The 12,674-nt window shown below is 38.9% G+C and overlaps 1 protein-coding gene across 1 annotated transcript; it reads right to left on the bottom strand.

The window, feature by feature from the left end:
• Positions 1-203: 203 nt before the first annotated feature.
• On the bottom strand, positions 204-9,181 carry LOC140244293 (uncharacterized). The gene is made up of 7 exons (XM_072323940.1): positions 9,157-9,181; positions 8,080-8,466; positions 5,973-6,160; positions 4,074-4,404; positions 1,968-2,249; positions 1,152-1,451; positions 204-337 (listed from the first exon to the last, which is right to left on the bottom strand). Exons 1-7 carry the CDS (start codon positions 9,179-9,181, stop codon positions 204-206), a joined length of 1,647 nt encoding a protein of 548 aa, XP_072180041.1.
• Between the last annotated feature and the right edge of the window lie 3,493 nt (positions 9,182-12,674).

Below are 12,674 nucleotides of genomic sequence, written 5' to 3'. Positions count from 1 at the left end.
TACTTCTATTTACGTGAAGACGTCAAGTATAAGGCTACCCAAGACTATAATAGTTTATCACCAAGTACCAACACATTGATATGGTAACATGGTAACAAGTAGTCATTACATCATGTAAAAACCTTATGATATCCTACTTGGTTACTCTGTCAACGCACGGATACTATAAATAATACATCATGTGAATATATTATTTACCTCAACTAGTAGACGCCCTTTCTCTTCATGAGGACAGTGAGACAGGTGATGACGGAGAGGATGAAAATGACGACGAGAAGAGCATACGTGGTCGACGATTGTTGAAGGACTCCTCTATGAGGGCTAGCTATGGGACTCCCTATCGATAAAGCACAAATAAACAATGACAGCGTTTGCTTCTTCCCGGTTTATTTTTCCTGTATTCCCTAAGAAATGCGTGGTTTTAATTCGGATTTGTGTGTGTGCGTGTGTGTGTGCAAAACAAGTTACCACAACTTTCGTTGCCCAAGGTGTGATCTCTGCCAGCACATTTTTGTTTAATTTGTCACTTTAAGTTTTTCCAAAGTATACCTCAATTAAATACTTAACACTTCATTAGCAAAGGGAGAATACTTGATTATAGAACAAAAAAAGAAAAAAAACACACCATACGATTGTATTATTCAAACTAACTATATGTTATTCGAATTTAACTTCGAGCACATGCTGCATGGTCTTAAATTGTTGTAGCTATAACACCATATGAAGTGAGATACACCTAATCATGACATATAACCAGTGGCATCTTTATTCATTTTTTTTTTTTTGCTAATATGCTGAAGTGATCACTTAAAGCCCATATTATTAACAATAATTGCGTGCTCTGCTTCAACATAGGTATATTATAGCACTTTATTTTGGTTACAGTTCGTCATTTCGAATATTCATAGTTCCGAAAATGAAATAAGGTTCGCTATTCCGCAGCTTCGTTAATCCGAAAATGAAAAAGAAAAAATGGGGAGCGGGGTCGTTATTCCGAAGGTTTGTTTATGTCAACTTTTGTTTATTTTGGGATTAACTAACGTTCGGATTAACGAATCCTACTATTCATTTTACAGAATTTGTGTGCTGCGGAATAACGGACCTTATATTTCGTAACATAGCGAACAACATCAACTGTTCATTCAACCTACCAGTAGGAATTTCTGCCCGGCAATGTTCCATCCATGACAACGTATCTCCAATTCCGTTGGTCGCAGAACACGTGACATTGATGCAGTCATCGGGGAGTGGAGACAGGATCGCTGAGGCACAGCTGGAGGAGGACAAGGTTTCGTTATCAGCTGTAATGGTGTATGTGTGAAGATGTGGGTAAGGCTGGTCAGAGAGGTCAACATGACAGGTGATGATTAGAGTTACCAGGTTTCCTTCACCTCTGATTTCAGTTGTCTCGATCCTAAGGATGTTACCAAGGGGTTGTTCGGGACCAGGTTCTAATGTGAGATACAATAGTTAGAAAACAACAAAAGGATGCAATTTAGATACTCAACAGGGAAGAGCCTGTTTAAAATATTTTATTTCATAAGTCTAATAAAAAGCTATGCTTTAAATCTTGATCATGATAAACTTAGCATGTTTGACTGCTTGATGGACATCCATACAGCGCTTTGTTACAGAGTGTGTGGTCGTTTTGGCCTTAGTACTTTTCAAAGTTATCGCAACGTTGTTACCCTGCCAATAGTTTGAATTCACTTTAACGTCACGAGCACAATAAAAGTCTGAAGTTTGCAGAACAAGTGTTGATCAAACGTGATTATCACAGTGAAATCTCTGCTGAATCATATGAACGAAAGTTACTGAATGCCTTCCACTTCCACTTTGAGCCTGGGAGGCACTAAAAAGGAAGAACGACAACCGTTGTAAATTTATTGCAATTACCGTTTTATTACAAATTACCGTTTTCTCTCTTTACTGTTCGTTAAAAGAAAAAACAAGTGCATCGTATCTACCTGGCTGTGTGGGACAGTAGGTCTTGCTCGCCTCAGTCTCTCCGTATTCATTTATGCCAGTACACACGACATCGATGCATGTGTTGGTTTGAGGGTCAATCGTCACCGTAGGAGAAGCTGAATCGGAAATGACGTTATCATCGACTGCAATGAGGTACGTGTTGATTGGTGGAAAGGGTTGGTCTTCTGGATCCACGTGGCAAGTAATGATGAGGCTTGGTTCGTCATCATCGTCCTCTTGTGTCTCAAACTCTACGCTAATGAGTTCTTCTGCTGGCTTATCTGTCGGAATGTGATTATTGTTAATGTATTGATCAATGTCCAAACAAGTAACCGGTCACCAGTCGCTACTAAAAAGTGAGGTAATAGAAAGCTGGTCGCCAACCAGAATGAAAACCTGGCATAGACGGAAAGGGGTCAGATAAAGTTTAACAAATAGGGAAGACCAGATAAGGAATTAAGAAACATTTAGATTTTTGAAAACCCTTAAATCTATAGAATTAGTCATCCTGCTATGACGGACTTAGCGTGCATTTACCAAAGAAAATTATTGCTATAAGCACGCCTCGCTTATAATAATTTCAGTTTATCCATGTCTGTCGGTAATGTCCTTATTACTTTGAAATATTTTAAGTGATTCCAATTTATAGACGACGATTCACTTCTTACAAATTACCGACCGATATCTGCATTACCCATAAAGTATTTCTATATTGGAGAATATTCTTTATCAAAGGTTGTATATCATTATTTATATTATTACACCTGTATTAAATTATGGTTCACCCAAAACAAACCCAATACTACTTTTACAAAAACGAGTCATGCGGTTGATCAGGAACTCCCATTACATGATCATCTCCCTCTGATCCATTGTTTTATCGATTAAAAACAATAAAGATTAATGACATTCAAATTTTTCAAACAGTAATTTTTATGCATAAGTACACAATCAACTAGCTCCCTTCAGTGTTCAAGGGTGTTTTAATCCTTGATACCAACGTTCATCCCTATACCCAATGATAATTAATTTTAGCAAACACAAGAATTGTCCTGAAGCACAACTAGAAATGTCGCTATGGCGACTGGTAATCCTCCACCATGTAATGCAAGGTTTTCCTATAATAGGTCTGTGGTACAATGTCTTGACAATATGTGATGACAGTTTCACATAATTGACAAAATATTAAAATGACAGGTCTGTCACAGATGTGTTGAATGTTCACTCTCCTTGAACTAGGTTTGCCATGTTGTCTAAGAGTGAAAGTATGGGGATTTGAGGATATCTATATACTTGACTTTTGACCCTTTTATATGTTTATGCATTGAACAATTTTCAAGGTATGGAGAAAAAGTGCAATTTCAGTATTAAATATGATATCATGACTTCATGACCTGACATCTGCCTATGATAATAATGACCTCCTGAATTTATATCTATTCACTTAGATCTGCTTAATTTGTCTCTTGAACCGCAGACAATAAATCTTTAAAAAAGGGATGGTATAGTTTTGGTTTAGATGGACCTGCAGCTTTCCAACTCTTTTTTTTTTTTGCGTGTGTGCTTGTGAGATAATGAGAACCTCTCATGAAATATGAAATAGAATGTAATTCTTGGAGGAATTCTGAGTTTATTTGATTAAAGTTGGTCTTGAAATGGCTAAGATATCAAAAGAAAGCGATCCTAATAAGATGTGACAGGTCACTACTTTTATCAGGATTGGATATCTAAGTCATTTCAAAACCGATTTTCATCAAATAAAATTTCAATTCCCCTTAAAATTGTAAACTCTCTAACATTTCATAGAGTGGTTTCTAAATATCACACAAAACGTCAAAAGCTGAATCCTCACCTACACCAACCCTGCACTATCTCTCAAATGACGCAGTCATGTTCGCATTCATTTTGTATCATCAAGACAAAACTTGCAATAATGCACATTATACGTCAATCATTTACCTGTCCCTAAGTACATTTCACCCGTTAGGTTCAAGTATTCCTCAATAACTTTGTTCTAAGTCTGTTCAACTGACTTTGTGTTTTATTCTTGCATGAAAAAGGAATGTTGAAATAAAATCAAATAAAATTTAACGAAGACTGGTTACCTCGAGGACAGTGTGTGAGCGTGGCCGAGGTCGTTCCAATCCCGTTCGTCGCGGAGCACTGGAGTTCGATGCAGGCGTTGGGGCGTGGTGAGAGGATGGCTGAACCGGAGCTTGATGTCGATAGAGTTGTATTCTCAGTCCCGATGGTGTAGGTGTGGAGGTACGGGGACGGCTGATCAGTGAAGTTCACGTGACAGGAGATGACCAAATTAACCAGGTTATCCTCGCCTTTGATCTCTACAGCATCGATGGATAAGATGTTCTCTCCTGGAGGGGTACCTGGACTTGGAGTGATACATGGAGCGATGGATCGGGGTACGTCTGCACCACACTCATGGTGAATCATTTTAAGTGTAAACGGCATATAATCCGTTTATCAGTTAGTTGTAATTTCGAACGGGCAATCTCAAAAAAGGAAAATACACATCGGAATGGGAGGCTTTATGATGATAAATACTGCAAAGGAAAAAAAAAATGAAACATACGAATGAATAATTCAAGACTCGTAAGTATATGTATAATACATATATATACTTATATGTATGTATATGTATATGATTCACATGACTGGGTTTATGGACCCTTGCCCAAGGTTTACTTCACATTCTACTCAGCAATAACATGAAAGACGCATATACGTTGGGTAAACATAATTCAAGAAACCCTAATTAGAACGAAGATTTTGACCCTGATTTAGGTTTGTGAGTATATATATATATATATATACAGTCCGTGTTGAAAGGTAATAAAAATCGCACATTGTGTTAAGTGTCGCACCTATTTTTTCGCATTGGTTATACCTTTGGACCAATTGGGCTTTCGTGCTGTTTATTTTGATTTTGTGTGTTTCCCAGATCCACACGATCAAACTAGAATGAGTATTGTACCACAAACAGGAAAAACAAACAATGTCCTTCCGTCTTCTACTGTGGCAATACTATGCAAGTAGCTTGATGAAACCAGCGTAATCACTTCAGCAAAAGTTAAAGTTAGCACATAGTAACCTTCATCACACACGTGCGCACGAACACGATGGCCCTCATGTAAATCATATTAGCTTATCTCACAGCTTATCTCGAATAATTTTTATACATATATAGGGAATGAAAGCACCAAACCGTATTTCTTTCCAGTAGGATACTACTGAACATTTGAGTTCATAATAACACAAACTCAGCCATGAAAACTATTTCCATTTAGAAAGACATTTTGATATCAGTCCGGCTTAATGATATTGTCGAAAGTTGTTTCTCAATCCCCTTGACATTAAAGAAAAAAATGTCTTTAAATGTTAACTTTTATCATATTTGGTTCTTTTTCCTCCAATTATATCTCCAGTGTAATTACATATCAATAAGATTGCGCTAAACATATTTCAGAGCTTCATTAAAACCCTCATTCATTGATATTTGATGCTTGTGATTAAGCTGATACGCTTAAAGGTCTTTGTATTTCTGCTGTGGAATGGAATACACGATTTTGTCTCGTACAAAATGCTTTGGATTTTATCGATAAACAGGAGGAAAATTATTCATAAAAATTTCATGCATTACATACAGTTTGAATCCTCCAAATTAATTATGTACACTCTAAAAAATCCGGGTCAGAACTGACCCGGAACTGGGTCCGTTAGGGTCACACACCGTTCCGGGTCAAAAATGACCTGGAATTTGGTCATGAAGACCCGGAATGGGGTCACCCTGACCCAATTCATGACTCTGGATGGGGTCATATCTGACCCCATTCCTTGTCATTTCTGACCCGGAACGGTGTGTGACCCCAACGGACCCAGTTCTGGGTCAGTTCTGACCCGGATTTTTTGTAGAGTGTATATGGGTAATATTTGATGGCATTAAGAATGTGTATACTGACATCAAATTTGATAACAAACTTACCTGCAACCTCCAGAGTGACAGAGCGCACAACACCGTACACATGACACTGAAGTGTATCGCCATTGTTTGCTGTCGTTGGGGTGAATGTCAGCTCACTCCTTATGTCGTAGTTAGTGAAGCGATCAACGCCGTAACTCAGGCCTTCATTCAAGTCTGCGTTGGCAAATATTGCGGCCGCAGCACTCAGATTTCCTATACAGTGAAAATAACGCATTCGATACATTGCTTTTCAAAGCACTGTAAAAGCACTGTATAAAATTTTGCCTATTCAGTATCCAGTAAGTATGTGTCATTGCTAATCTCTAAATCTAATTCGGACTCATCTTTCAATCCAATTCACAAAACGAAATGACAAATGCAGGTAACTCAGTAAACTCGTTTACTGCTTTTCAAATTATTGTTGACAAAACACATTTTACACCAATTATGAAAAGGGGGAAGACACACATTCGAAGAGAATAAACACTACAAAGAAAAACAATGTATGCACAAAGCTTTTATGTGGCCCTTATCTAGACCCCCCCCCCCCCCCATTTACGGCTTTCAAAAATAAAAATAAGAAAACACTTCTATCCACTCTGCATCCACTCCACAGTAAACTTCGTATCCTCCCTTATCTTTAAAAAGCAAAATTAATATAAATCTGTATCTATCACCATAGGCCTATGCAAATGAGAGTTAGTGCATATATACTATACTTAAAGGCTATGCCATTTATAAATGAAACAAAAACCTAGTGATAGTGTTTCAAAATATTTCTAAAATATGAGTTACTGGGATGGAAACTAAAATAAAAAAAAACAGTAAAATTTTGAATCAGTATAATCAATTGTAAGTATTGTTGAATATACAAAATGTAAACAAAAGTTATAATAAAAATGTTTGAAGACCAAATCGTCTACAGTTATGGTTTATTGAGGAAAACAGTAATAGCTCCCTATATTTTAGGAATTAATGCGAAATTTTTTTTTATGGCAGGATGTTTTGTGACAACACTGACCTAATATGCATCAAGTATGATATCTTGAATTCTTTTAAATCACTGCTCACAAAGGTAAACAGGACCTTTAAATATAGAATATAACTAATATAAACTGCATCATCTGGATGTACTCAAAATGTCGTCTACATACTAGTGACCCTGCATCACAAAACCAACATAAGTCACCAGACAGGGATTTTTTTAGTTAAGGGCAGATTCTAAAAGAGCAGACTCTAAGCTTTAAAATAATGTATAACTCAATTCACATGGACTCCCCTACCCTGCCTAAATACTGGAAAGAAAGTACACACTCTGGAAAAGTGTGAACTGAGAAAAGAGGCTCTGAAGTACATGGTCTATTCAAACGCTTAATCTTTACCAAGCCGTGCTAGATGTGCGATGAAAGAGACATAACACAGACTGTAAACCACCGGAGCAACACCAATGAAGGAATTATTAGATTAAGCTGAAATTGAGCATGTTCTATTAACACATTCGGCGTTTTCACATCAGCCCGATAAAAATCCAAGCTCGAGATATTTTCCAATTTCCCAAGTCAGAAAATAGCGCGCTATTTCGAAACATCGGGCTGATGTGAAAACGCCTATTCTATCCATGATTAATGCCAACCTTCAAGTAGCGTTCCTTTCAAAAAGACTTGAAAGTGAAGAGTGAGCAAAGGATTTCAAGAAATGAAAAAGGGCTCCTAAGACATATACCTGATCATTCTACTCTCCCCCCCCCCCCCAAAAAAAAAAATGGTTGCAGAAAACTGGTGCAAACACACTTTCCCATTCATGTTATGATCCCAGACTAAAGAATAATGTAGAAGAAGGATAGCTCTTTCAGAAAAGATGAAAACCTCAGGACTGACTCAGTTGTTGGTTTTGTGGTGCACGGCCACATTAAAAAACAAACAAAACTTGCGGTTGTTCTGTGTTCATTTACTTGATCTGATGGAAAATGTACATACCTACGCAAATATAATTATATACATAAATCATATATCATATATTGTATAAATTATATATATTTTGTGCATATACGTTTTGTGATAATGGCAGTTTGATGATAATGTGATGCACAGAAACATCACATTGTGGTAAAGATCCAACAAAAGTAAACTTACGTTCTCCTGCACATCGGACGCCAATATCATTGCTGTGGCCACAATCGGAGCCGTAGTAAGAGGTGTGGCATCCCCAAGGCCAACGATCGCACTCTAGAAGGGATTTTTTATCATCCGTGGGACAGTAGATTCCACGGTCTAGCCAAATAGGACCCGACCCTTGCCCAAAGTGGGCATTGGAATGGACCGATGCGGCCGATGAGTACCCAAGCTGTCTACATACAGCGTGAGCTTCTTTGATATCCCAGTAACTATCGCACGCCGTGCCCCAGACCCCATCACACAGTATCTCCACTCGCCCTTCATGTTCGTCAGACCCTCCGACAAGTCTCACTGAAAAAAAGAAGAAAAAAGAAGAAGAAAGAAACCCACAAAAAAGGAGTGATGCTGGCAATTTCGCAAGCGAAATCGAGTCGAAATTACTGAATCAAGTGCAACTAAAAGTGAGGGATTGAGCTGGGCATTACCGAGTGAAGATACAATCAACGCTGTGAGATTTCAGAAAACCAAGATTATTTTTATTCCCTGTTCGACAAAATCATAATAAATTATGTACCGTGGAAAAGAAATTTGCGAGACTTTTTATTATAGGCTCAAGGCCGTGTCACACCAGCCTTGCGTGCGACTTGCAAAGAACGATTTTGACTACCCGGAGGTCCCCGTAGATGATCCGCACATGACAATACCTAGCATGTATCTCAAAAGTAGTCGCCCGGAGGTGCGCACGCATATTTTTTTAACCCGCAACCGTGTTTAGGCCCTGTCACACCTTTCCGGGCAAGCTACTCGGGCTTGTTACGTGTAGGGATTTTCTAGCATACCGGACATTCCTGAGGGCGGAAAAGGACTTGTGCGAGTCAGCGCATGTGTCTTACTTGCTGGACGCGTTATACTTGCGAGTATACTGTGTGACCTTTGTACCAGTCGCGTGGGGGCTGACAACTCAGCGAAGGAATTCCTCTAATGGAATGGCTGAAATCTCACAGAATTTCATTATCTAAGCTGCATACGGGACTGCGAAGTACCTGCGTGGGAATTGCCTGGGAAGTACTGCCGCTAAGGGTCTCCTATACTGACGTTCTGCGTGGACCTCTACGGGCATTCCCGCGACTCACCCGGAAAAAAAGTTTTGGTCATGCTCAAAACTTGGCTGCGGTTAAATCGGACTTGCGTGAGCAACTCCGGGCAACTACGCGCTAGATACTGTCAGGTGCGGACCAACTGCGGAGAGCTCCGGGGAGTAAATTTGTTTCCCCGCAAGTCAAGCCGCAGAAGTTCCCCCGTACGGTATGGCAAGGCATGAATGAAAATTGCAAACATTCTTGTTCGCCCGCTGAAAATCTTCTACGTGCTGGAAAGTACCTCCTCGCCACAAGCCCGCGTAGCTTGCCCGGAATGGTGTGACACGACCGTTACATTCACTTTCATATGACTAGCGGTACGTCGTAAATGGCAACAAGATGTAATAAACGATAAGCACTGAAACACATTTCGAAAAGTAGAAGAGATGTCAATAAGGGTACCTTATATAATAGCGTCATATTTTGTCAAAGATATATAATATAGCTGATATGTTCCATGCAAACACGTTGCTGTGGGACTACGATAATTTTGTATGGTTATTTCTTCACGGTAAAATGTTCGCGGTTTGACAGGTAAAATGCAACGAGGTATATGATGTTATGCAAACTTGCTTTCAAAAAGTTATTACTTGTAACTTTGCACGTACTTACCTCATGCTTTGTAGCACGAATTAGTGATAAAAATGCGTCAACAGACATGCAAATACCTGATCAGAACTTCCACAGACATGCAGAGAAACATGAAAAAAATCAGTGATCTATTGCTCCTGTGTCAGTCTGGTTCTTTGGAATGAATCCACATTTTTCGCTGTACTCACCAGTTCTACCATCGCACGGCCGCGAGCAGTGACTTCCTCGGAAATTGTATATGTTATAATACCAATACTAACATTGCCGCTGAGCTATTGTGGCCATCTGCAAAGTCAGTGTTTCTCACCGTTGTGCTTTTATCACTTTCTGCTCAAAATATTACGGCAAGATGTTCACAAAATGATCCATTACCTTTGAACTTTATATTATTCATAACATTGCAAACTCAATCGTTTTCATTTTGCACTTTATCTTTACATCATATTGAGGAAAATCGTATGGACAAACACATAAAGGAAATATTCTCGTTTCCGTCGTTCATACAGAAAAATTAAACAAATGAACAAATGTAATGAACAAGAAACCCACAGGTGAAAAATCATATCATTCATGAGACTCCACAGAGTAATGCCATCGAGAAAATGTGTCTGAAACGTAGGTTGATCTATAGCATTCTCTAACTTATTGCCACTTAGATTGATAAAAAGTTCATCTCTTTGACTGGGAAAGTTTATAGTGTCTGTCAAATTCGTCTTACAAAATGGCAGCAATTATGATTGAAACTCAACGGCAGCATTGTCTTCATTTTAAAAATGGCTCATAATTACCAGCCATGGTTTTCAGTACCATATAACGAGCAGGGATGAGATTTTTAATTGAGACATGATTTACACGTGAGTCTATGGGATCATAGGGCAGGAAAAAGACCCTTATTTTGAATAGATTTATTCTCTTACATAACTCACATCAATTCACATCCGACTTGAGAGGGGATAATTACAAAATAGGTTTTGTCATCTTTCCGTCACACTTTTTCAAAACCTAAAAGTCTAAGATGAAAAGATTTACCGGCATCGCTAGGTATCCCCCTTAGAGAGTACGCTGATAAAAGAACATTATCTTCCTTTGGCTGCGTGTAGGATACGTGGCGATATTTGTCCTCGATCTACAAGATTTTCCTGAAAGAGCATCGTGTCTTATTATTGGCTCAAACACGTCGATATTTCAGCCTATACCATTATATATAATGTAAAGTAGTATTTATCTGTGTTTTCCAAACTAATGGTATGCATCGTGGAGGAAGGTTAGAAAAACTGCTTAATATTACTGAAAAATCAATCCTGATGTACAGCATGAGGCTTTAGGAGAGTTAAGAGACAAAAAATGTAAGATATTTCACTATTTCCAGCTTTGCACAAAGGACTTCAAATTAACCACTCTTGATAAGGATACTTCCACTAATTTGCCCAAAGTTGATGTACTTATGCTGAGCAGCTAATGTTTACTTTGCTTAATCACACTACGAAAACACAAATGATGTTCGTACGTAACTTTCAGGACAGCATCTGATAGTGTTAGAGCGCGACGAAAAACTTTGAGCTCTAAACAGTGATCAAGTCCAGCACATTGCTTCCATAAACGTCCAGTCTTGATAGCAATGGCCTTACATGTTTATGAATGTTATATTAAATGTGAGATGATAATTGGGTGCCGATTCTGACACAAACAAAAATTAATTCGTTTCATCCTAGGTTGACGCCGCATATCCTCAGAGAGTCCGATCAGGGAGTGTTAACTTTCTGCCTTCGAAGCCTTACGGCAGACCGAATGAAGATGCTTGGTATTTTCGCATTTTCTGATTTAACGACGTAAACCTGTGTTCCCGGTACTTACACATTATCTTCTATGGGATATCGCCGACGTATTTCATATATTTTCCTAACAGTATTCCCCTACGGCGATACCGTAAATCCGAATTGAAAGAGTGTGGTGATGTGTTTGTGTAAAAGTTCACTTCCGTCCCACAAAATTATGTATCGTCGACTCTGTGTTTGGAATCGGAAAAGGGGCGGATATTCGATGGTTATGAATCATCTCCAAGGGTTCGGGTATCCCAGTCACTATCTGTTGATCCAGCTGAGGGAAAAATATATCATTTTGATGGAGACATTTTATTCATCTTCATGTTGAGAATTACATTAAAAAAAAGTCTATACGCAAACGGTGACAAACAGAATAATGAGGTATGACGTAGATCCGTCATTTGCATACCACCAATCACAGTGCGTTGAGCGTTAAAGAATAATACATATCATAAAATGGGTTCAAGAATGTAGCCAATTGGAAGCGCTGAAATGAGTCGCGTGTACGTGCATTAATTTCTCACTAACATGCACGGTCTGACGTCACAATGTTTACACTAGCAGTGCGCACTCAATCAGTTGTTACAAGTGCGTCGCGCGCTACTATACGCGCTGTCAATCCTGTAAACAACTTCTAGTTCGGGCTGCCGGCCGGTCTTTCATGTGCATAACATGTGTGGTGTACGTATGAAATACGTACAGTACAGTACTTATAATTATGTGCGGGAGGGGTGCGACGTGCGTAAATGTTTGGAACGAACATCTTCGGACATCTTGATTCTTGAGCGAGTGCTACATGTAGCTGACTGGTATTGACCCACAAAGATACGTGAAAAATGCTGTTAGTTTTCGACCCATTTTATAAAACAAATGATGCACAGGATTATTTCGTGGCGTTCGCCTCGTGCATGTTTCACAATTGTAAATACCCTCGAGTGCGCTACATCTCCACTAACGCACTCTAGACCTGTGCATCATTTGTATATTAATGATGCAATTACGCGCCGCAAATGCTACGTTGAGAGTAATAAAGACGCGCGCCCCTATTGTCACGTCACGA

This window comes from Diadema setosum, chromosome 2 (genome assembly GCF_964275005.1).
Source record: "Diadema setosum chromosome 2, eeDiaSeto1, whole genome shotgun sequence".
Classification (NCBI taxonomy): Eukaryota; Metazoa; Echinodermata; class Echinoidea; order Diadematoida; family Diadematidae; genus Diadema; species Diadema setosum.
The sequence above is the reverse complement of the archived record's forward strand: the minus strand, read 5'-3'. Positions and strand labels throughout refer to the sequence as shown.

Excerpts from the sequence above, each read along its gene's own strand:
- LOC140244293 (XM_072323940.1), bottom strand. The coding sequence starts at position 9,181 with ATGCCCGTAGAGGTCCACGCAGAAC. Across the intron at positions 4,405-5,972 it reads GCTCTGTCACTCTGGAGGTT|TGTGGTGCAGACGTACCCCG; the intron begins GCAGGTAAGTTT and ends ATTCACCATGAG. Across the intron at positions 2,250-4,073 it reads GCTCACACACTGTCCTCGAG|ATAAGCCAGCAGAAGAACTC; the intron begins GTAACCAGTCTT and ends ACATTCCGACAG.